At 30.3% G+C, this 25,966-nt stretch overlaps 4 protein-coding genes across 4 annotated transcripts; 2 read left to right on the top strand and 2 right to left on the bottom strand.

Moving 5' to 3' along the window:
* Positions 1-5,442: 5,442 nt before the first annotated feature.
* LOC126676420 (F-box/kelch-repeat protein At3g23880-like) lies at positions 5,443-7,741 on the top strand. Its single transcript, XM_050370617.2, has 2 exons — positions 5,443-6,559; positions 7,427-7,741. The coding sequence occupies exons 1-2, from the start codon at positions 5,493-5,495 to the stop codon at positions 7,434-7,436; spliced, it is 1,077 nt and encodes a 358-aa protein (XP_050226574.1). The 5' UTR covers positions 5,443-5,492; the 3' UTR covers positions 7,437-7,741.
* A 1,185-nt stretch (positions 7,742-8,926) lies between these two features.
* LOC126677867 (non-specific lipid-transfer protein A-like) lies at positions 8,927-9,824 on the bottom strand. The gene is made up of 2 exons (XM_050372681.2): positions 9,205-9,824; positions 8,927-9,105 (listed from the first exon to the last, which is right to left on the bottom strand). The coding sequence occupies exons 1-2, from the start codon at positions 9,540-9,542 to the stop codon at positions 9,096-9,098; spliced, it is 348 nt and encodes a 115-aa protein (XP_050228638.1). The 5' UTR covers positions 9,543-9,824; the 3' UTR covers positions 8,927-9,095.
* Positions 9,825-13,749: 3,925 nt separating this feature from the next.
* On the top strand, positions 13,750-16,209 carry LOC126678054 (4-hydroxy-tetrahydrodipicolinate synthase, chloroplastic-like). Its single transcript, XM_050372923.2, has 3 exons — positions 13,750-14,185; positions 14,369-14,452; positions 15,087-16,209. Exons 1-3 carry the CDS (start codon positions 14,097-14,099, stop codon positions 16,012-16,014), a joined length of 1,101 nt encoding a protein of 366 aa, XP_050228880.1. The 5' UTR covers positions 13,750-14,096; the 3' UTR covers positions 16,015-16,209.
* Positions 16,210-16,983: 774 nt separating this feature from the next.
* Positions 16,984-20,425, bottom strand: LOC126678757 (probable serine/threonine-protein kinase PIX13). Its single transcript, XM_050373656.2, has 6 exons — positions 20,087-20,425; positions 19,648-19,997; positions 18,996-19,131; positions 18,775-18,917; positions 18,000-18,123; positions 16,984-17,641 (listed from the first exon to the last, which is right to left on the bottom strand). Exons 1-6 carry the CDS (start codon positions 20,181-20,183, stop codon positions 17,214-17,216), a joined length of 1,278 nt encoding a protein of 425 aa, XP_050229613.1. The 5' UTR covers positions 20,184-20,425; the 3' UTR covers positions 16,984-17,213.
* Positions 20,426-25,966: the final 5,541 nt, after the last annotated feature.

Here is a 25,966-nt window from a genome sequence, read left to right as displayed (position 1 = left end):
AGCATGTGATCAGCAGTATTACTAAATATGTCATCAATTAGGAAAAATGTTTTGCTCATATGATGAAGTGGTAATGGAATTGTGAGATCTCTAGGTCCTTGTGGTATGGTAATGAGCTTCATCCACGAGCTCGTCACTCCAAATTCTTTCATTATCAGACGGTCATTGATTGAGCAGCATGTCTCGTCTCTGTTAAACAAAGGCATCCTTGCAAAACACCCAAAACTCGGAAGTCCATGACCATAATTATGGTAATAATGCCTAGGTTGTTCAATCTCTGTGGTGGTCTCGTTTGCTAAGGAAAAACAAACAATTTTTCTCGGTGCTAAAAGATTTTGCAACCAATTCAGGAACCCGTTTATATTTATGGCATTCTTGGGGTTATATCCTAAATCTTCAACCTTCCGCCAACAATTTGTTTTCAGAGAAAGAATCATAATGTCTCTGGTGATCACATGACCCTTTTCAGGGTTACGTCTTATACGTCGAAGCAGTAGCTTGTAGTCATCGGATGATGAATCATAGCCAAGTCATAGGCGTCACTTACTGAGTCAGTATAATAATTTTCAACCTTGGGCAGTATACGACGGTCTCGAGTGGAAGGGTTTAATAAAATTAACTGCCCATAATGATCTCTCGCGAGTAACAGGCCATCGCAAGAACACATAATTACGCCCTCGCATAAATGCAGGTGACGTCTGAAGGGTAATTCGATCTGCGTAGAATCTTCTGAAATAATATCATCAAAAAAGGTTGCATCACACAAACTATAATGCTCGTCCGGATTTTGGAGAACTTTGAGACACACTTAAAACGTAAGACCGACTTGACGGGGAGATGCGACCGTATACAAGGAATAACATCTATGGGCAAGTCTGCTGCTATGCTTGGGGCTGCGCTTCGGAGCTTCTTCATCGTCTTATACTTTCATTCCAGGACTTGTGTGCCAAATACTTTCATTCCTGCCATGTTTTTGCTACTTTATATACTCAGATATAATTGTATTCCTTATTGTGACTAAGAATTAGTTACTTATATATATACTAGTTTCGCATTACGTGCTATGCACGTGGCTCGTAACGTAACTCGTCAATGAACATAATAGTAAATTTAGTATAATTATATCAATTTTTTATTTATAATTAATATTAAATTAGTTAATAATTTTTGTAAAAATAAATATAATATTTCGGTTATTAAATTTTTTTCCATACTAATACGTATTCCTACTAATTTGTAGACAATTTAGTTATTTTTTATATTTTAGCTACCTATTCTAATTAGGACTTTAATTATAATAGTGATTAATTAAATAATTAATTAGTTAATGACTATATAACCTTTATTTAGTAGTAAACTGAAAAGGATTATTCAGTAAATTTGTCTGTCCCCCCCCCATCCGTGCTTTTATATATAGTATAGATAGATATATATATATATATATATTAGTTTCGCATTACGTGCTATGCACGTGGCTCGTAACGTAACTCGTCAATGAACATATTAATAAATTTTTTATAATTATATCAATTTTTTATTTATAATTAATATTAAATTAGTTAAGAATTTTTGTAAAAGTAAATATAATATATTTGTTATTAAATTTTTTTCCATACTGAATTTATTCTTCTTTTGGTTTTATAATAACCATAATTAAATAATTAACTTAATTTTATTAATAATATTTTTAAAAATAATAAAATAGAAATTTAAATAATAATATATTGAGCAAATACAGTATTTTAATTTTGTAGTTCAATCAAACTAAAAGATAGGTATTTCTACTAATTTGGAGACAATTTAGTTATTTTTTACATATCAAAAATTAAATTTGAGATAATTTAGCTACCTAATCTAATTAGAACTTTAATTACAATAATTAGTCAATGACTATAAAACCTTTATTTAGTAGTAAACTGGAAAGGATTATTCAGTAAATTTGCTTGTCCCCCAATCCGTGCTTTTATATATAGTATAAATATATGTATATTAATATTTTATTTTAATGCTAAAATAAATCAATTTAATCATTTAAAGAAATTCTTATAGATTGTCATCATATAACATGTTACTATTTCGGCCAAACACATATTTGGATCTCTGCACTATCATTTTTTTCCAACTTAAGTCCCTGAACTATAAAACATTTAAAATAAGTCCCTGTACTATCAAAAGTCTCTGATTTAAGTCCCTCCGTGTCATTCCGTTAGAGAGTGAGATACAAACGCATGACACTGAGATTGGTTGTAGTTAAAATTTATGAACTTAAAATTTTGAGTCCCTACACTACAATTTTTTTACCATATGAATCCTTGCACTATAAATCTAACTTAAATTTTTAATTACTCAAAATTAATTAATTCAAAATAAATTAATTTAGTTAAATTAAAATAAATATTTTTAAAAATATGATATTTGAAAGATTGCGAGGTAGACGAACAGTTTTTTAATATATTTAATTTTTTATAAAAATAAAAAAAATAATTGTATAAAATAAAAATTTATTTTTATTTAATTAAATAAAATGCAAAAAATTTATTGATGGTCGGAGATGATTCTAGCTTTGAAAATGCTAAAAAACTTTCATAACATTAAAAAAGAAAAGAAAATAAAATAAAAATATTATTAATATTATTTAAATTATGTGATAGAAAGACTTAAAATTGATGTTTCTAATAGTGTAAGGACTCAATTTGGAAAAAAATGATAGTGCAGAGACCAAAATAGCATTTTTGATATGTAATTGTTAACGTCATCCACATTCCGTTAACTTGCGCAACGATAGGGACTTAAAATAGATGTTTTTGATAGTGTAGGGACTTAGTTTAAACGTTTTATAGTTCAGGGACTTAAGTTGGAAAAGAGTGATAGTGCAGGGACCCAAATATGTGTTTGGCCTACTATTTCTCTTATTCTCACAGTTATCTATCAAATAATTATAGCAATTTATCAATTAATAATTTGTAGTACATTTATATTAAAATAGTAATATTCTATTTATCAAGTATTAAAATTATATTGAAACTATAATAATTTATTTTATTAGAAGGGCCTTATACTTAAAAATCAAAACTGAGATACCAAATCGTTTGATTTTCAAACAAGAGGTACCAAACTGTAAATTATGACAAACGTGAGGGGATTTAGAGTAATTTTTTCAATGTTAAAAAAGAATTTATTTTTTTATTTATTTATCAAATAATATAATTTAGGAATCCATACCATAAGATTAACGAATTAACAATGAGATTTATTATTTTTTTTTGTATGTCGCCGGAATTTAGAGTAGGTGTAAATTAGTTCGAGATTAAATGAAATTACTTTAATTGATTGTTATTGTTTTTTATTTTGTTATTCAATTTTATATTAATTTATTTAAAATAAGTTGAGTGGTGTAATAGTATTTTATTTAGAGCATCAATGATGCTAAAAGGAATCTTTTCAAAAAATAAAGAGTATTTGAAAATAAAGTGATATTTTTTTTATTTTATTCCAATGGACTCCCTAACACTTAACTTTTCTATTTTACTTAATTTTTATAAATAACAAAATTAATTTAATATTAATAAAATCAATTTAGTATACTCTCTAATACTAATTCTTATGTTATTTTATTTGTGTACATAATAGTAATAACATTTCAATGTAAATATTTTAAATTTTATTTTTATTTATAACTAATTTATTTATTCACTTTCTGTATTAGAAAATAAAAAAATTAAAATAAGCAAAACTAACTTATTTTTTGAATTTTATGGCCTTTGAAAAATAAAGTAGAAAGTGAAAGCGAGTCTTTACACGTGGATAGCTATTTTCACTCTCGACCGACTTTAAATTTAAAGAATAGAGAGCCAATTAAATTTTTAATTTATTGTCAAACTCTTTAAATTAAAGAGTTTGACAATTTTAAAGAAACCAATAGATATGCTCTTATGTCTTTAAACTTGCTAAAATATCAATTTGATCAAATTGGTAAAAATTGACAAGTAGTAGGAGTGAAAAATTAATTTTAATGTCAATGACCACAACTTACAAGTTTAAAGGCAACTTTGATCCTCGTAAAATAGATATTATTGGAAGTGACATACACACACCGAATCAAGAGCAAAAATGGACAATTGACGAAAAAAAGATAGGAGTAAATTGCCTATAGAATTAAAAATATATGTTAATTAACCATTCTTTACAAGATATGAGATAAAATGATAATTAAATCTATTTTCAATGAGGCTAATAATCACCTATGACCTCTCACTTTAGCCCCTTATCACTAAATCCCTTAGTTTGAACACCAACCACTAAACCTCTTAAGTTTAATTGCAACGCTCGCTAAACACCATAAACCCTTAAAATGTGTAAAATACCCTTTAAAATCTATAATTAACAAAAAAACAAAATCAAACTAAACTCAATCAATTCAACCAAACCTAATTAAGTCTAATCCAAAAAATAACTCAACCACCCACCCAACTTCCTAATCGGACTCACCCGTCAATAATCTCCACCACCGCCATCTCCAGTACCCGTCACCATGACAAAAAAAGAAACAATCTTCGTTTATCATGGGACACGAAGATCTAAGAACCTTCATTTTCCATGAAAGACGATGAAAAACAACATACCCATCTGGGTCTGTTACTGCTCCTTCTACTCCTCCGACAGTGGCGATGACAAATACCGAAGGTGGCGACAGTTGTTAGTGGTTGTGCAGTGGCGGGTGGGTGAGTGCTGGTTAGAGGGTTGGGTGAAGGTTTTTTTTTTTGATAATATTTAGAGGGGGAGCACTTGTAGGAGGAATCAAACCCACGATCTAGCAGTTTGCTGCTCAGCGCTTATATCATTTGAGATATAATTCATTGGTGGATTTTAAGTTTGACTGAGGCTTTTCAAACAAAAAAATTAAGGAGTAGTTCAGATATGTTAAGGTAAAAAGGGTTTAGTGAATGCCGTCATTAAATTTAGGAGGTTTAGTAAATGAGGTGTCATATTGGCAAATTGGCAGAATTTTTTTATCTTGGCAAGAATTTGGCTTTTTCAATTGTGTCCGAAGCATTGAGATTTCAAACGTTGATGAAGAAGTTATTATTCGTAGATTATCATCATTTTATGATATTGGAAGTTCTTCTTTTAATGATGATAGAATTATTTGGGTGATAACTTTTCTTAATACGTCTGTTACTATAATTGGGTCCATTCGGTGGTCAAAAAAGCCCTTGTCGATGACTGCATTTACAGTTCTCATCATTTGATTTTGGCATGACTGACTCGATAGTGTCGAGGAGTGGTTTCATTGATGTATTTTTTCATATTTCATTTAATGAAATTTAATCTATGACAAAAAAAAAAAAGGAATTCTACTTCCTTATTGTAATAGGATTTTTCTTTTAAGGGCAACCAAGTAAAGTACTTGTCCTCCATCGTTCATATATATAAAGTTTAAATAAATTTCATTAAAAAAAAAAAAAAATTGTTACAGAATTAGAGAATCGGGAATGGAGATTCAGGCGGCGAAGAAGAGGAAATTCAACCCGAGTTCATATATGCCTCAACATATGGTTGAAGCTATACTCTCAAAATTACCCGTCAAATCTCTGGTAAGGTTCATGTCCGTTTCACAGTCCTGGAATTCCTTAATCACAAACCCTAGTTTTTCCCTTCTTCGATCAAATTTTGCCCATAACGTGCTTGTACTCAATCCAGACTTTGAGCTTTTAACTATCGACCATGCTAGTAACTCGTTAATTACTCTCAATTTCCCCTTTAATAGACCACATATGCAGATAATAGGTTCTTGTAATGGCTTGGTTTGCATTTCACTAACCGGTGATTATGAGAATATGATTGTTTGGAATCCTTGTACCGGAATTTTTCGAGAGTTGCCTAATCCGTCTTGTCCAAAGGATTCTATTTACTACTCGTATGGGTTTGGGTATGATTCATTGTCTAAAGATTTCAAGATTCTTTTAGCTGTTGAAGAATATGCTGATGATTCTCAAAGTGTTTTTTATTATGTTGAAGTTTTCTCACTTAAACAGAATTCATGGAAAAGAATTCGTTATTCAATTAATCCTCAGGAAAGTATTGTTGGGGAACCGAGTTACCGGATGAGAGGAACTCATTTGAATGGAGTTCTGTATTGGAATTTACATGAATTAGTGCATGTTTTTGATTTAGGATCGGAGAATTTCTCTACTTTGCCGTCCCCAGGATCTGATGGCTATTTAGGGGTTTTGGATAATTGTCTTAGTCTATCGGCGTTTACTGGCATTTGGATTTTGAAATGTTGTGGCGTTGCAAATTCTTGGGATAAGTTTGTTTCTCTGTCGACTGAGGATGATATACGACCTTTGTACATGATGAATAATGATATTATAGCTAAGAAATTTGTTGAAGAACGTGGTGAAGAAATAGCTGGCATCACCGTCCCTAGTGGAAAAATTAGCACATTGTTTAAAATCGGCGACGGCCAGAATATGTGTGATGCAATTGCATATGTGGAAGATCTTGTTTCTCCCAGTAATTTTATTTCAGAGATTGAAGATGTAAATACAGAAAAGAGGTTTGTTGTTGAATTTTTATACCATGTTTCTTTATTGTTTAGTTTCATAAGCATGCTTTTGAATTTCATATGAACTTGCAATTGTTGGCTTTTGTTCTTTTGGTAAATCTTGGATTATGTTGTTCACTTGGTGTAACATTTAACTTTGTGAATTTTGTGGAATTCCATCCTATTTTTTTATGGGCATCTACTCCGCACTTTTTATGATTATAGAAGCATGGCTAGATGATTAGTATGTTTCCAGAATTTATTGCTTGACTGTGAAAATTTGATTATCTATGTTGCACAAATGACAAAAGCTGAAATTAAAATGGGATAACACTATTTTTTACTAGAGAAGGCTATAAATAAAAAGCTTTGGAGTTTTCAAAAATAAAAAAACATAGAACTCTATGTTTCGTGCAACATATTTGATTGTGATTTAGAAGAAAAAGACTATGACATGCTTCTAGCAAAGATAGCAGTTCTTAAGGATGGCGTTTTGTAAGAACAAACAAATTTTTCAGTTATTTAATACGTAATTTTTAGTTCGAAAGCATCAATTTTAGTCTCTACGGGAATAAGCAGTTTTTATAATTGATATCTATTTTAATGTATATTTAGTTATTGCACAATCAATTAATGTTTTGAATGCAGAGGAATGCAAATGTAGAGGAACATGGTCTTAGGTGATCAACATATATTGTGTTTTGTCTCTTGTACCATTTGATTAATGTTCAGCTACTTTAATTGTTTTTCATTTAATTTCTTGTGTGTAAAGCAATTGGTTAAATGAAACATTAGATTGCTGCCTTGCAATGATCTTCTAACTTGTCCTTGTAATGATTATAAATTTTACATTGAATTTTTAATTTTCTTCATGTTCAGGGTCATTTAATCTGAAGGAAACAATGAGCTGAAACGCCAATTTGAGCAAAACAGTTGAGAGAGCTGAATCATAGAATTTAATGTTGCGTATATATGTTATGGACTCATTCTTGATTCCAAACAGGAATAATTCCTATTAGTTACTTTCCTGTTATGTTCCAATTAGGTTAGTTTTCTTATTCAGTTGTATTTTAATGTTCTATACCTTTAAGGACTAGAGATGTACTATATATATGGCTGTTGCCTTGCTCAATAAAGCTGTCGAAAACTCTAAACAATTCAGATAGGCAACTATCTCTAACAAGTTTCCGGATAGGTAACTTTCTGCTTTATATTGCAAATTGCAATAGATCAAGGACAGGACAACCTTCAAAAGAAGGTCATCGCCCTGTGACACGATCGTTATCTACTAGTCATAACAATATATTGCTATCAGTTTCTAAATTTTGTTGAATTGAAAATTTTAGATACTCTACATAAAGAATGACCCTGACATCAATATGATTTGGAATTGTTTTGACTTTTCGAATTGCAAGTTTTGTTATTAGAAGATCACTCAAAAATAAAAGTGTGTCATATTTCTGTTAGAAATTGCATCTTATATCTATATTGTTCAAACTAGAGGCGTGCAGTGTTTAAATGTAACCGAATTAACCATAAAACCAAATTAAACTTTTTGTTTGATTTGATTTTGGGTTACCTTGGTTCAGTTATGGTTAAGAATTTTGAAAAGTTTGATCAATTTTGATTGGTTCCCACAATGAATGAACTAATATATTATTTACAACATTATTTTTGTACTTTTTACAAATCTAAGTTATTCTTGTACTTTTTACTAGGACGTAGATATCACCTTGGCCTCTAAAATGTAATAAGAAATTACAAGTGCCAATATGGTACGATTATTTTAGCAGTAGAAGAACAATTGATTCTGAAGGCTTTTCTTAATAAATTTAGGTTTTCTTATTAAAAAAATATCATTATTCAATTAATCACGAGGATAACATTATAATAGTAAGTAGGTGATACCCTTTTGATATAGGGTTCTCTATGTTCCAATCCGACAACCTTATTGCTAGTTGGGGGTTTTGAATAATTGGATTTCTTTTACTTATTTTAAATGCATTTGGATCATGAAACAGTTATAGTGATATATATTCTTGAGTTAAGATTGTTTCTCTAACTGATAATTATATGGAAGATATACCGGTATTGATATTAGCTAAGAAATATGTGGAAAATGATGCTGAAGAGATTGAAGACGTTGCTCCGGTGTTTTGATTTCAAAGATTGAAGATTTTAATGGGGAATTCAGGTTCGTTGTTGAACTCTTATCATTTGTCTTTATTGTTTGGTTTGGTAATCATACTTTTTGAATTTCTTATCAATTTGCAATTGTTGGTTGCTCTTGTGTTTTTGGTGAATCACGAGACATATTTTGTTGAATATCCCCACTGTTTATAGTCCTAACTTTAGGTTTGAAAACATCATGCATGCTGATTAATTTAGTTAAATGTAATATTTATTTGCTTGTGCTTGTTAATACACTGGTATTGCAATCTCAAGATTGGCTGTAATCTTCAATCTTTTATTCATATAATACTAAACATAGAAGCAAGTATGTCATTGCGCCAACAGTTTTATTTCTTAGCTCGGTCTCCATCTTCATCTAGTTGATGCTGCACGAAAAATATGGATTGACGAAATAAGGAACATTAATTTTAATGCAGACCATTCATTAATACACATAGAATGGAAAAATAATGAGGAATACTTACGCCTGACAGTTTGTGGTTTTGGAGATGGGAATATTGATATCAGCTCCGCACCTCTTGGGGAGGGAAGAGGCAGCGTCGTCCTTTATATTGGGGTAATGAGCAGCAGCAGTCTTAATACATTCGCACGCAGCTCGCTTATCGGCTAAAGTTTGAGCGAGTGTCTTAATGTTCTTGATCCCAGCACAGCATGAAGCGGAAGGAGAAGCGTCTGATCCAGTCAGGAACGGAATGCAAGTGGCCAGCGACGAGTTCACTTGCCCGCAGTCCACAGCCTCTCCTGGCACCACCAATTGAACAATGGCGAGCATTACCAACATTGAGATCGCTACTCCCTTCATGTTTGTGTTGCGCTACTAACTCAGGTATTTGAAACTGCTCAACTAACTGAGATTTTGAGCTTGTGTTTTCGATTGATGAGTAAAATAACAGCTGATGCATGGTATTTATAGCCTCTCGAAAGATTTAAAGTTAGAATTTGTGGTTAGAAGTGATGCACAACATAAGCATTTCAGTTTTATTATTTTGGCTGCTTCTCTGCTTTAGAATGTCATTTGCTCACCTTTAACATAAAAGATAAGATGAGATTTTTGTATTGTCAGTTTCAGTTTTGATGTGGTAAATTCTAAAATTTTGTTGAATTGAAAAATTCATATTGGTAGTCTTGTGCTCTCAATCAATATGGATTGGCATTTTACTTGTTTGTTTCCATGACCATGTGTAAGTACCTGATATTTTGATGGAAGAATATAGAAAATATCACTGTTTAATGATGAAATTTAGAGATATTTGTCCAATTCAGAATAGATTTATTTCCAATTAAATTTAGTTTGAATCTAATAGATTTTGTGATTAAGTATAAAATTATGCAAATTCAGTGGGTTAAAGTTAAATTTATTTATTTCTGATGAAACTATCTTAATTCCTTACTTTTAATTTCTGGTGTGGAGCTTGCATTCGGAGTCACCGAACTATACACCTTCTTAGATACAATTAGGTGGCGGATATTTAAATTTATGATTAAATGTAAATTAAATAAATCTTCATGATAAAATTATTTAAGTCCTAATAATTTAAAAACGTTTAGTGAAAGTCTCAATTACGTCAATCGTTTAAATCGTCTCGATAATGTTCAAAAACGTATTATAATATTTGAAAAATGTACGACCACTAAATGGAGCGTGCTTATGCTGATGTGTCGCTTAGGTAGCATGTCGGTGTGTTCCACGTCGATACAAATTTAACTTTAAAATGGCCAAATGTTTAGCAAAAATTCTCGTAATGTTCACACGTTTAGCAAAAGTTCCTATAATGTGCAAACATATAGATTGTGTCGGTATATTTAAAAATATATTATGATCTGGCACGCACTGCCACGCCACCTAAGTGGAGCAATATTGGGGGTTGGATATTTTGAAACGTTATAATACAATTCAGATATTATTGAGACGATTTAAATATTTGGACAAAACGCGGACTTTTGCTAAACGGTCGACATTTTTGGGTTATTATTTAAAAGTAAATAAAATATATATAGAAATGGATAGAAAGGCGGAAATACAGTGAATTTCTGCCCTAAGACTGAATATTCAATCTTCTTTAACCAAGTATGAAAGGAGAGAATTTAGTGAGAGAAAAATAAAAGAGAGACAATTTTTTACCATGTAAAAATTATAAAAGCGGCAAATGACGATGGGCAAAATCAATTATTAATTTTTATGTCTTGAAATTCGAAATTTTTGGTTGGAAAAATACTAATATGACTGTCAGAATAACATTATAATATTAGAAAAATATTATTTAATCCACCATTTTGTACTACCTTAATTGTCCCTTCTTACGTGCCAGCGTTTAATTCGTTCAATTTCCTTTTAAAAATGTAAATCTCAAATACCAGCTTTTAATTTATCCACTCTTTTAATACCATGTCAAGTGGGTTAAAAAGGACGGTTATATAGCACTATTTATAATATTATTGTAGGATCTATATTACGTTCTCTCAATGAAAATAGTCCAACAATGTCAAAAATAAAAGTTTATTAATGATTTTATCAAGCTTTAATGCTCATGTTACAATTATAAAATACGCTAAAAACAGTTATTGTCGTTCGTACAAAACATATGTCATTTATCGAAAGTTAATAAAACAAATGGATTATATAATAAGAAATACATGTAGATATGTTAAATAAATGTTTTTCAATATGAAGGTGGTACAACTTACAAGTAAGAAGGTAGAATTGAATGAACACTTGTCATGATTACTTGTTTAGGTTAGTTGCACAATCTTAGTTTCGAAGATTTACAAAATCTGTTCCTAGAAAAATAACAAAAGGTCATTTCACCTCTGAACTTAGCACGAAGTATCAAATATATTTAAATTCACAAAATCATATCAAATCACCCCAAAACTTAGTAAAACCGGATCGGTGCCACCCTTTTGACCCAAAAAAAAGAGTGAAATGACCTATTTTAAAATATTAACCTAAATTTAATTAACTTTAATTAAAATACAAATTAATTCTATTTAATTTATAATTTAATTGATATAAAATTGGAGGCTTTTCTACCTTTTTCTTTAATTAAGTCTTAATACTCGCATAATCAGTCATAATTTATCAAAATTAACCCTAATTAAACTCTTAAAATACTAATTAACATGGATTCGTCTTCGACAAAGAAACAAACGAATTTGTTGCTGAGACTTGGATTCACCGAATTCAGGCAACAATGTTGTTGATCGATAAGAAAAAAATTAGAAAAAAAAGAGTTGAATAAGTTAGAAGAATGAAGAATACGAAAAGAGAAAGAAAATGTGATAATGAAATGAAAAAGTGTATAATATGCCTTATAATTTTAAATAAAAGTTAATAAAAATTGAACTTTTGAAATTATAAAGATTAAATTAAAATTTAAAAATAATCAAATGTCAATTTTGTGAATGAAAGAAATATTAAGACTATTTTAAGTTTTTAATCATCTAAAATCGGAGAGTGTGTTTACTCTCGAGGGTGAGAGTGAGGGAGGAGGAATTTGATATGTTTTTGTCAAGTTCTAGGGGATCTGGTCCATTTTTGTTAATACGGGCTTATTTGATAGTTCATGTCAAGTTCAGGGGGTGAAATGATACTTTTTCAAAAAAAAAATGAATTAAATTATACATTATTTAATTATTCATGAAACATGTAAGTGGAATTGAATAATGACAAATATTAATAAGAAAAAATATTAATTATTGAATAAAAAAAACAATGCTTTTTAATTAATCATTTATATAGGTTTGGTATATTTTTTAATTTTTTTGAGTTTTGAATCATGATAGATCTAAGTACGACATAACATTTAGTTTCATGTATTCTTTTAACAAAATGTTTAGTGTTTTTGACTGTGTGAGCGTGCTAGATAATTATATCTCAATATAAAAAGATAGTCAAGCGACTGTGAATAACTTTCAAAGAATATAAAAATCTACAAGTTTTTTTAAAAAAATTCTTGAAAGCGTTTAAAAATTGAAAAAAAAAACTTATGTAATTAAAAAAACTAAAAACTCAGACTGTAAATAAAATTTCGATGAAATAATGTTAAAAAATAAAAATTACAAAGGTAGCGGTACAAATTAATTCACAAAAATTATTATGCTAACATTAGTTTCTTCTCAGGATTTTGAGTTTTTTGTTGATTTTGCTGTGTGTGTGTGTGGGGGGGGGGGAAGTTTAATCATTGCATTTTCAGCTAGTTATAGTGTCTCTTCAAAACTGTCAAGTTCTCAACTGCTTCTTAACTATCCACGTTCTCACTTTCCACTTTCTCAACTTCTACAAAAAAAACGGTGAGACGCTCACTCCTTTCCAACTGCTCACATTCTCCAGTTTTTCATGTTCTCTAACTTCATAAAACCGTCAGATGCTCACTTCTTTCCAACTGCCCACATTCTCCAACTTTCCATGTTCTCTAACTTCATAAAAACTGTTCGATAAACTGCCAGCACGTGCTAAAATTAAAGTCATCATTGTAAGCTTCTAATGTTTGAGCTTTTGAGCTTTTGGCAAATTGAAGATCCTGAAGTTCAGGAGATACTAAACACCTAACAACTTTAAGATCCTGAACTAGAGATCCTGAACTTTTAGAGATTCTGAACTCATAGCAACTTGGAGATCCTGAATTCCTGGAGATTCTGAACTCCTAAAGATCCTGAACTCCTAGCAATTTGGAAATTATGAGATTCTGAAAATCTTGAATTTTTGGAAATTTTGAACTTTTAGAGATCCTGAATTTTTAGAGGATTGAATATTTTAGAATATAGTTTTTTTTACTCTTGGATATTTTAATTTTGGTTAAACAATAGTGTATTTTGATTTTGAACAAACAATCAATTTATTGATATCGGAAGACCAAGATAATGGCGTATTTTATTAAAAGAATCTAATTTGCTTTTTTAATATTAGTTTATATTTAAAATGAAGTAAAAAGTTAAATATTAAAATGAAATGTGATACTAATATGAGAGTACAAATTGTAAATTTGCCCCTTAAATTTGATTAAAATGCAACCCTAAAAACAACCCTCACAAATACAGAAAAGCCTCCTTTTTAGAACACTCCATACACATAACATCTTCAATTCCTCTCCCCCACCGCCTCCGCCGCCGCCCATTCACCGGCAATTTTATACAATTCATGGCCTTCAATAACAACCTCCGTGTCTCCGCCATTACATTCCAGCAAACTCTCCCCACCTCTATTATTAATACAATCACTACAATTTCTACCGCCATTACTGCCACCATCCACTAAAATAAAAAATTTAGTCTTTATTTTTCAACACACTCAGTCTGTTGATTTTGTTTATTTTGTGGATTCTGTTAGTGGGTTTGGTAGAAGATATTAAATTAAGAAATGGGCAGTTTAAGTAGTTATAGTGTTTGCTTGAAACAGTCTGCTATTCAGCTTCAATTTCCTCCTGTTTCAACTGATTCCTACAAAAGGTAAAAATTATTTTTTAAATTAATTACTCATATTTCTTTTTGTGGGTTTTGTTTGTTTTTATGATTTTGTTTTAGCTGGATTATTATGCTTGTTTGGTGATCCAAAAATTGATGCTAATGTTGAGAAAGATTAATTCTTTTTGTTTAGTTATAATCTGATGGATGTTGATGTTGTTATATCAGGAGGAGTGCTAAATGGAAATGCCCTCAAGCTGCTGTTATACCCAATTTTCATCTTCCTATGCGGAGTTTTGAAGTTAAAAACAGGTACTAAATATGGGTATTCGATTCCTATCTACGCCCAGTTTGATTGGTCTTTTTGTTGTTTATGTAAAAATGTTTTACCTTTATGAAGAGAACCAAGAATAACAATTTGGTCTTAAAGAAGTAAATTTATTTGACAGTACAGTAGTGTGTAGGGGTAAGACCTATATAGCAATGATTCTTTTATTTTGCTCGGTTTGTCTAAAGAGTTCTTTTTCGTTTTATCAGTTTTTGCACTCAGGCACTTGTAGTTCTAAGTTCCCTAAGCTTATGAAAAGGGACATTAAAAACACTGGACCTTGCCATTTATAGCTGACAAATTGAATGACTGGAATGGTTTAATTGGAAGATTTTAAATTTGATGTTCGAGTGTGACAAAGTTTGATTGAATTTGTTTGTCTTGTATTCTATATTAGTCGAGTGCAATTCCTATTAGTTGGCATGTTTTTTGAAAGTTATATAATTTGTTTTTTGTCGCTAGCATTTGATCATAATGCGTAAAGTGCATGTCTTTGGTTGTTGATATAGCTTTTTTGTGGGTATCTGGACTGCTGTCAACTATTCTCGCTGACAGTTTACATGTTTGGTTTTAGAATTGATTCTACAGATGCAGCATCTCATCTTCTATTGCTTGCAGGACATCATCAGAGGATATAAAATCTCTTAGACTAATAACAGCCATCAAAACCCCATATCTGCCTGATGGTCGATTTGATCTCGAAGCATATGATGCATTGGTGAATATGCAAATTGTTGATGGTGCTGAAGGTGTGATAGTTGGTGGCACAACTGGTGAAGGTCAATTGATGAGTTGGGACGAACACATAATGCTTATTGGGCACACAGTTAACTGCTTTGGTGGCTCGATCAAGGTAATCGGGAACACTGGAAGTAACTCCACAAGGGAAGCAATGCATGCTACAGAACAAGGCTTTGCTGTTGGAATGCATGCTGCTCTTCACATCAATCCTTACTACGGAAAAACATCTCTGGAGGGTTTGGTTTCTCACTTTGATAGTGTTCTACCTATGGGCCCTACTATTATATACAATGTACCGTCGAGAACTGGCCAAGATATTCCCCCACGCGTGATTCACACTGTGGCTCAGAGTCCTAACTTGGCAGGTGTGAAGGAGTGTGTTGGTAATGATCGGGTGGAAGAATACACAGAGAAGGGTATTGTTGTCTGGAGCGGGAATGATGATCAGTGCCATGATTCTAGGTGGAATCACGGTGGCACTGGAGTGATTTCTGTTACTAGCAACTTGGTCCCAGGCTTAATGCGGAAGCTCATGTTTGAAGGAAAGAACCCTGCACTGAATTCGAAGCTTTTGCCTCTCATGGATTGGCTTTTTCAGGAGCCTAACCCCATTGGATTGAACACAGCTCTTGCACAACTCGGGGTTGTAAGACCTGTTTTCAGGCTGCCATATGTACCTCTTCCTCTGGCAAAGAGAGTAGAATTTGTGAATCTAGTCAAGTCAATAGGGCGTGAGAACTTCGTAGGAGAGAAAGATGTTCAAGTTCTGGATGACGACAACTTCATATTGGTAGATCGATATTAGTCTGTTTACGTTGTTTTATTTGATAACCGGTTTGTTTTTTGCATTTGGAGTCAACAATAAAGCTTAGAAAAAGTTGATACCTTGTTAAATATGGAGAAGGAAATGTAGTGTTCGACTTTGTGTTATGCAGTTGTGTCAAATGCAATGCTCTTTTTAGTATTAGAAAATTAAGTTTTAGGTTGGTTGGTTTGTTTATTTTGAATTGATATTGGTGGCAAATACTAAATTAGTTTGAATCTCTCAGGTTTTGAGATTTATGGGAACATTTTAATATTCAAAAGAGTCATGTAGCCATTAAAGAAAAATTAAGAATAAAGTATTTAAAGGAAATAAATAATAATGAGGAGTTGGATTCAACACAACATCATGTTTTTTTTTTTTTTTTGAAAACTCATGTTTTTTCTTTTTAAATCTTAATTTTACTTCACTGTCCTGTCTTTGTTGAAATGTAGTGCATGATTAAAAGAATACAAAAAGTTGGATTTTGGAATAAGTAAAATGCTTATTAGTGCTAAATAATTGCACATTTGTGATGATTTTTACTAATAGGAGTGTCAATCGCGGAAAGAAAAGTCAAGCAAATAGTTGGAAGACAGTTGGAGAAAAAGACAGTTCAGAGTATGCACAAATATTAAAAACTACATAATTTACATAAATAAAATGAAATGTATTCTATTGGAGTTTAATTAATTACATAATGTGATGATTTTTTAAACATTAATGCAGGACGGATGAAGATGATGGTAAATTGTTTGTGATAGTCATATGCATTTATTCTAAATTTGACATTTTAGCCTGCATTTTGATCAAATTTGAGATCTCATTGTTAGAATTAATTTTATAAACCCTAGATGGACTTGAAAAATTTCAATTCGGTTCGGTTTGATAAATTGATAAAAAAATTAGAAAGCTGCATCATTCATGGCTGATTAAGTTTTCAAGAACAAATTCAATTGTTACTCAAAATAAAAAAAAAAAGGACTACATAACATTTTTTTCTCTCTATCCAGTATCCACAATCAATTAGAAACTTCACTACAGTTTATGAGTCACAACACTAATGTATTATAATTGAAGACAACAAATGATAACTACAACAAAATTTGCTATAGACTAAAACAAATCATTGAATTACAAGTTGAAAGAAATAAAAAATAGTGGCATAAACATAAAATCAGTTGGAACCAACAACCTCATCTTTAGGTGCCTTGTGCCTTCAAATGGAATGGGGAGCGGCGATTGTTCGATTGTTTACTACGATGAGAACTCGTAGAAGAACGTGATGAACCAGAATTGCTTTTGCTCGGCTTTGGTTTTTCCTTGATTGCAGCTATTTGTTCCAGTGCCTCCAGAACTTCTTTCATGGAGGGTCGGCTTTTAGGATCGGATTCGAGACATTTTAATGTAAGCTGTGCTGCTAATTGCATTGCTTTTTTAGAGTATTGTCCCTCTATCCTCAAATCCATAATGTTGTTTAGCTTTCTCTTGTGTGGAAGAATTGGCTTCAACCATTCAATCAAATTTTGCTGCCCATTTGGACGCTTCGTGTCGAGTGCCCTTAAGCCTGTCATCATCTCGAGCAGCACCACGCCAAAGCCGTAGACATCACTCTTGATATATAAATGACCTGATTATTATGGCAACACAACATGTCAGCTAATTCTAAACGTCATTATTATGGTCAGGGGTAGAACTAAAGCATAGGGTGAGCTGCTGCCACTCTATTACAACTTGTAATTAGATGACTGAAACACTCCTTACAAGGAATTTCAGTTAAAAGTAACCAAAATATCAAGGAAAAACAACGAGTTGTGGAAAAATAATAATTAACCGAACTTCAAGAGGCGATGGTATTTTTTTCCTTGAATTTATTATGATATAAAATCTTTTCAATTCTTCAACAATCTTGACCTAGTATATGCAATTTCAAAGAGTTGCATGCTATCTAGAAACAATATTTCACATTTTTCCGCATAAAGTATTACCTGTTGCAATGTACTCTGGAGCAGCATAACCATAAGTTCCCATAACCCTGGTTGTTACATGAGAGTCTCCACCTGAAGGACCCAACTTGGCCAAGCCAAAATCTGATATTTTAGCATTATAACTCTGTAAACAGAAAATTAACTGCAGTGTTACCAAATATCTATAAAAATTGGACATCATGACAATTAGTGGATGCCTACACTGCTCCACCTATAAAGGAATCTTCCACATTCCATGTAAAGATAAAAAAAAAGTCAATTTCCAGTTCATAGCTGGCATAAGTAACATGAGGAAGATAAGGAAATTTGAAAGATAAGGAAATTTGAAATTTTTGGAATGGCACATCTACTACAAAAAAATGTTTATTTTTCATTAAGGCAAGTTTGAGACTTTTTGTACGCTAAATTGTAGGGAAAGTACTCTATGTTCATGTTGTAGGGGAACATGTCAAGTCATATGGCTCGAAATTTCATTTTTGGAGTCGGAAACTTTATATCTATAACTTATTCTTGTAATTTGTAAAAATTAAAACTTGGTTGTTTTTCGTTTTAATGTTTTTGTTTTCAGCATGTATTGTTAGGGTCATCATCAATCAAATTTAGGATGATCCTCTTTTTAGTATGTATAGGAAAGTTAAATGGAAACGGTTAATGCAGAAAGATTCCATTGATATTAGGTAGCATGCATTCTTAAATGGAAAAAGGTCATTATCAAATCCAAAAGAAAGTTTTGGATTAAGAGGAGGATCGATGTATAGGTCATGTATAAACTTACCCCATCAAGTAATATGTTTGAGGCCTTGAAATCTCTGTATATGACTTTCTTATCAGAAGTATGAAGAAAAGCAAGTCCTCGAGCTGCTCCAATGACAATTTTGAGCCGCAAGTCCCAAGATAAGGGTTCAATGGAAGGATTTCCTGCAAAATAAACAATCACCGTCAGTAGAATTCACAGATTTAGCATACACGAGCATCTCTTTTTCAGTCAAATCTTACTTCTGAAAAGATGATTCTCCAAGCTTCCCTTTTGCATGAACTCGTACACAAGCAAGAGCTCTTTATCCTCCCAACAGTATCCTAACAGTTTAACCAGATTCGGATGCGATAGCCTTCCTAGAAAGTTCACCTCCGACTGCATTATCAAATAGAAAATTCAGTTAGCATCAATAAGAATGGCAATGTTCAACACTTGAAATTATTCTAAACGAAAGTCTATTTCATTACAAGTCTATGAACAATCAAGAATCACAAAAACGAAGAGCTGTTTACAGCATTTTATCTCAAAAAGGATCATATTATAGCAATAAGTATACCACCACAAAGGTAACCTGGTGAGAATGGCACCTTCTTACCTAGACTCAATTAATGGCAAACCATTCTCACATAAGTGAACTCGAGGATCCACGAAGGACACGTCTAGACAAGAATTCCCAGAATGGAATTCCAGCCAGCTGCATACAAAATGTAATTGCAGGTGGGACCATTTTGGAAAAATGATTGAAGCCAACAACAACAACCAACTTACTTTTTCTTTTTAATACCTCTTCCTCCCAAAATTCTTTAATCATCATAGACTCAAGCAAACAAACAAGAAATCAAGAAACATAAATGTTTAACAATTCCATAATTAACAAGAATTGGAAATCACCTGCCACTCTTGAAACCCTTGCATACTCTCAGAATTCAGTTTCTTGATAGCAACAATCATGCCAACACCAGATTTAGAAGGTGCAAAAGTTTTTTCATCAATCCACCCTTTATAAACTTTACCAAAACCACCTTCACCCAACAAAGTATCCGGCCTAAAATTCCTGGTACAGCTCTTCAAATCAGCAAAAGTGAACTCCTTCATATTCGGAGCTTCCAATATTTGACCATTCGGACTGGCATCATCATTAGCTTCACTCACAGCAGCAGAAAACTGAGACTTTCCGGCGCTGCCACTCGTAGCTGAGAAATCCATGGTGGTTGTAGTAAAAGTATTATTTGTTGATGACCCTATTACACCAAAAAAACACAAACTTTCATTAGATCAAAGTTAAAACACATATTAAAAAAACCAAGTTAAAGATTGTTGAAAAACATACCTGGAGTAGTAGGATTATTGGTGCTGTTAGTAGTATAACTAAGATTACTACTGTTATTATTAGCATCATGGAACAAAGATCCAAAGCAATTACCCATTATGTTTGACTTTCCAAAAAAATTGATGTTTAACAAGCAATTTGAGATCAAGAAAACATTTTTCTTTGATGATAGCAAAGACTATGTACAGTAAAGAAAATGAAAAAAATGGAGAAAAAGCCAATCAAGATATGAAAAACCAAGAAACCAAAAAAGTTTGGATTTTTTTTTTCTTTTGGATGATGATTGTAAAGACACTTTATTTCCTCTGTTTTTTCTCCAAATTGTGAGCTCGGATTTAGTCTCCTTTGGCATAGTATATGTAGTCTAAATTATGGTTAAAATGACTTTAAAAGTTCTTTTTTAATTTTAAAATAGTATAGAAAAAGAATTATGCTGACCCAAAATAATTAATTTACTTAAATGAAGAGTTTTTTTATTATTATTTACTGTTTGTCTGAGCATGAAAAACATTTTTAAAGTAGTAAAATTTGTTTATTTCAGTATAAAGTCAAACAGGCCGGTTATTTGGTTTTGTCTGTAGTATGTTGCATATTTTTTGCCCATTTATTTCTTTAATTTATTTTGTTATATAAAATGTGTGACACGGTTTGAGTCCATGACTTTTAAATATCACTCTCTTCATTTCACATTATACTCCAAATTAATATATTTTAAAATAAGCATGAAATGTTAGAAGAATTTATTTGTTCAGATAAAATAAATAAATTAGTTAATTAAAATATCATATTTATCTATTCCCAATTATACAAAAAAAATTATCTTTATTTAATGATATAATAATAATTGTTCTTTTATTGTTATGATATAACAACAATTTTAACCTTTGAATCTTTTAAGGTTAATATATATAAAATGACTATACTCTTACAGAAATTAATTTTATCATGATTTTTAAAAACTATTAATTTTATTTATTATTTTTATAATTATATATATATACCGTTTGAAAATTTCATGACTTTGAGCTAATGTGACTATTGAAGAGACAGCATACTAGCAACCACATATGAAATACACAAGTCCATTTAAAAGAGTTTGCACAACAAAGTCACAATTTTTTTTATAGCAAATTTATCACTAATTATAACTTTTTAAATTTTATTAAATACAAATTTCTTTTTAAAGCTAAATTTTTTGTCTAAACTAAATCATTAATAAAATTGTATATATTTTTAATATTTATCAAATAAAAACAAAATAACTTTAAAAGGATTTATGTTTTCAGGTTATACTCTTTAACGTATAGTAACAATTTTGAAAGTCCATTGTAAAAAATATTTGTGTTTGAAGAGTTTAATAATAGCAAGTACAGAATTGTAATATAAAGTAAAATTTATGATTTTTTTGCAAATACTTCATAAACAATATGCTTCATATGCTATTGTTATATTGTCTTTTTTACCACGTCAGTTCATAGTCGCTGAGATATATATATAGACATAAGTAGAATCTAATTAATTATTTTAGTTATTAGTTTTTATAAAATCGATCTTCTGGCCCGATAGAAATTTGTAATCGAAACCTGAACATGTATTGGAGAATCTTAGCTATTCGGATTAGCTTTCAATGGCATCTACCAACTTGGAATATGTGGTTATTAGATTTATGAATTTTAAATTTATAAAATATAGATTTACATAAATTAAAAATTAATGGAATGTTAAATCCATAGATCTACAAATTTTATTGTTTGGATTGTTTATAAAATTTAAGGATTTACAGAATATAATAATTAAATGTCAGATTCATCATTTCATAAAATAAAATTAGTGGTAACGAATTTTAATGTTTCAATTTTGTAGTGATTGACTCCCATTTTTCAAACATTACAAGACCAATACTAATGTTTTCTGTTTTCGCATTCTGTAATCCAAATTCGTTATTCAATGAAGCAAGTAGTCTCTCTTTTAATTTTCGATCTCAATTAACCTGCTAAAAGCCTGAAAAGTCACTCCAAATTTATTTAAAAAATAAAATAATTTTTAAACTTTAAAAATTTATAAGACACGTCAAAATTTTACTCAGATATTAAATAATAGGATTAATTATATATAAAACCATGATCTTTACGCCAAATTATAAATGACATAATTTTAAAAACGTGTGAATTACAACCACCATCTTTTATTTCTTTTCAAAAATTTATTATATAATGAATTATTTTTATTTTTTTAAAAATGTGGACATATAAAAGGATGGGAGGTGATAAATAATTAATACTCTTTTGAAGCAAGAAATTCGATGACTTTTTTTTAATTTGAGATGGAGAGACATAAAATCAATATTCGATGACTCCTCGGGTGATACCCTAAGAAGATGATTGGGTTGCTTTATGGGGAAATTATATGGAAAATGAGAGGAAAAATAAAAGAAAAGAAATGTAATATAGTCAAGAAACGTGCTACTCGGTTTCACTTAACTTTTCTCTCTTTGCTACCTCATTTCCAAGCTCTTCACTTCATTTCTCTATCAATATGGAGATTTCACTCTAAAATTTGTCAACTCCTCTAATCTTATAAATTTATTAGATTAATCCATTAGGAAAGAGATGTTTTAGACTAATATTCTTAAAAGAATACAATTAATATTATTAAATTACTATCAAACTATAACTCAAATGATATAAGCGTTGTTAGTAAACTGTTAGGTCGTGGGTTCGTTTTCTCCCACAAGCGCTCTTCCTTTCCAATTATAAAAAAAAATCATTAAATTAAATTAAACTATATAAAATTAAATTAAATAATTAATATGAAGATTTGAAAAAAAGTAGAATTAATTTTGTATTATGATTGAGTATGTTGATTACAATGAAAAAATAGAGTCAAATATGTCTTTCGTATTTGACATATCTAAATAAATCCTTAATGTTATAATGGTGCAAAAAATCTTCTTCCTCATAAATTCAAAAAATTATATTAATAATTCGTAACAATAATTTTTTAATTTAATATAAATTAATTTTGAATAATTTATATTAAAAAAAAGAAAAAAATATAGTTAAATAATTATTTAGGTCTATTTATTTACTACTTTGTACACATTTACTTATAAATTCAAATCTATAAATCTATAAAACCGGTACCTCTGCTGCCGCAGAACCAACACCACCTTATTGAACGTATGCCACCAATTCATTTTCCGGCCAATGCCACCCTGCTGAACAAACGCCATAGGTTAACGAGATAGAACAACAAAATGTTAAGAAAAAAGAATTATGGACCAAAAGAAGTAAATATTAAAAAATATTTCAAAAAAATAGAGTTAATTTCATATTAGATCACCATATTTATATAATTTTTTTATTTTTATCACGACCTTTATAAGTGATCATATAACCCCACCATCTTTCGATATTTTCCAAATCGATTACTGATTTAAAATTCAACGAACTTTTACTGAATAGACTAACGGAAAATGACACGACAAAAGTTGTTGTAAGAGTTAATTACATATTAAATCACCATTTTTACATTTTTTTTTGATTTTATCACAACCTTCAATCTAAATATTTTAATACGGATTTTTATCTGAAATTCGTGGGATTTAAAATTATGATAGATTCGGGTTTTTTTTCTTCGAAAGATGGTGATTTTATATGATAATTTTTAGGAGTTATAATAAAAATAAAAGTGTGAAATGGTGATTTAATATGAAATTTAATACTCATAAAGTTTTTATGATTGTTTTAACCTTTTTAATGTTTTAACGTCGCATAATAGATTAAGGTTTTGGTACATTTTGAGTGGAATGTGGTGTATCTTTCATAGGAGTGTGGTGTAGTTTTGAGTGGAGTAAATTTGCATTGTGAACCAGTGGAGTTTGTGGCTGTGTGCGTCCCCACTGCTAGCCACTAGAGTCTAGGACTCTATAAGAAAAAAAATTCAAACCAACCCGTTCAGATTTTCAACGTGGATCTAATTGTATTCAGTGGTCATGGATTCATATTCCACCTTTGTAATTACCAATTAATAACTGAAAATTTTAAAAATTAATTACTACTACCTCCGTTCCAATAGAGTTGTCTACTTTGAGAAATTTTTTTGTCCCAAAACTCTTGTCCACTTTCAAAAAGTAACTAATTTTTACATTAATTTTCCTTTATTATCCCTATTTAAAATCCACTAATGAATAAATTAAAAGTAAATTGCAAGTGGACCCTATATTAAATAGGGGTATGACAAGAAAAGTAAGTAAAATTTTATAAAATCAATAAACAATAATTGCTTTTCTTAAACTGTGTGATAAAAGCAAAGTGGACAACTCTATTGGGACGGAGGGAGTATCATTTTTGATAAAAAAAACCCGGTTCAAATTGATTTAACCAACTTAAATTAAAAATTATAGCTTAATTTTTTTAATTTAATTTTAATTTTAAAAATAAAAACAAAAATTTATATTGATTATAATTTTAAAAACTATAAATTATCAGACAATGCCTAAAATTATATATTTTTTTATCACCTAAAATAAAATTTATATGTGCTCCTTTTAAATTTTTTGCTATATGAAATAATAATTATTAATATTATTTAAATAAAATTTACATTGGTTATTGATAGAGTCTGTCTTTATAATGGGTATAAACCTGCAAAATAATAGTTAGATTGTTAATTGAATGATGGTTGTCCGATGAGCATTCTATTTAATTAGTATTAAGTTTAAAAGATATTATTTATAATTGTGTAATTCGTCTGCGCATAGATATATCTCAAATTTTTTTATAGCGTGCACAAAGAAATATTTTGTAGAATTCAAATAGAAAAGAGATTTATATTTTGCATAAGAGTTCAAATAAGAAATGAAATCCTATTTAGTATAAGTTTTATTTAGGGGTGAGTCTACTATGTAGGATTGCACTCTTAATAAAAATATGATTCCGAATAAAAACATATCTTTTGTTCTTCTATAAGATATGTATCTTTTAGAACTTTCTTTATATCATAATAGAAAAAAAATTATTTATGTCCCTAAAATTTGGATCTAAACTCAAATAAGAACTCAACATTTGTTAGGTTCAAATATGCCTTAACGTCTTAAAATAATGAATAACCAGGTCCTCGATTTTCACAACTAGGCGCCCAACATTTCATTTATGCGTCAAAATCGAGAGACTGACTGTTCATTTTTTAAGACATTAAAAATATATTTGAACATCTTCAAACGTTAAGGGCTTACTTGATTCCGGAGTCAATTTTTATGGGCATAAATAATCTTTTTCCCTATTATAATTGAACTGTATGTAAATTTTGGATCTTTGAATATCCGTATCAAATCTGATTATCGAACTCTGTAGTATTCAGTCATTACTTTTTACACGAATATGTATGAATTTTATTTTTCCCATAAACATTCCTCCTCTTCTAATTATAAAAAAAACGGCTAACTAGCTAGCATTGTTAAACTGAAGCTTCAAGCTTGGCTGCACTTCTAAATGCGAGTGAAAATGTAACAAAACATTGTATCTTTACCTTGGTTTGTACAGTATAAAATTACTATCTTTACACGAAATTATAATAATAACACGACTTTTAAAACGAGAAAATTCAGGACACCACCTTTTCAATTATTTTAAAAACAACATGGGCACATTTTTTGGCATTTTTGCTGACGTGGTACTCCCATCGGGTGTCCAAGTCAGCAAAATTTTATCTAAAAACGTGCTCATGTTGTTTTTGAACAGAATGAAAGGTGATGCTCTGAATTGACACGTTTTAAAGATCATGTCATTTTTAAAATTCGTATAAAAATGGTAATTTTATATGTAATTAACTCTTTTATTTTTCTAAGTTTTTATTGTTATTAGCCGTTCTTTTTTGAAA

This window comes from Mercurialis annua, linkage group LG4, assembly GCF_937616625.2.
Source record: "Mercurialis annua linkage group LG4, ddMerAnnu1.2, whole genome shotgun sequence".
Taxonomy (NCBI): Eukaryota; Viridiplantae; Streptophyta; class Magnoliopsida; order Malpighiales; family Euphorbiaceae; genus Mercurialis; species Mercurialis annua.
The sequence above is the reverse complement of the archived record's forward strand: the minus strand, read 5'-3'. Positions and strand labels throughout refer to the sequence as shown.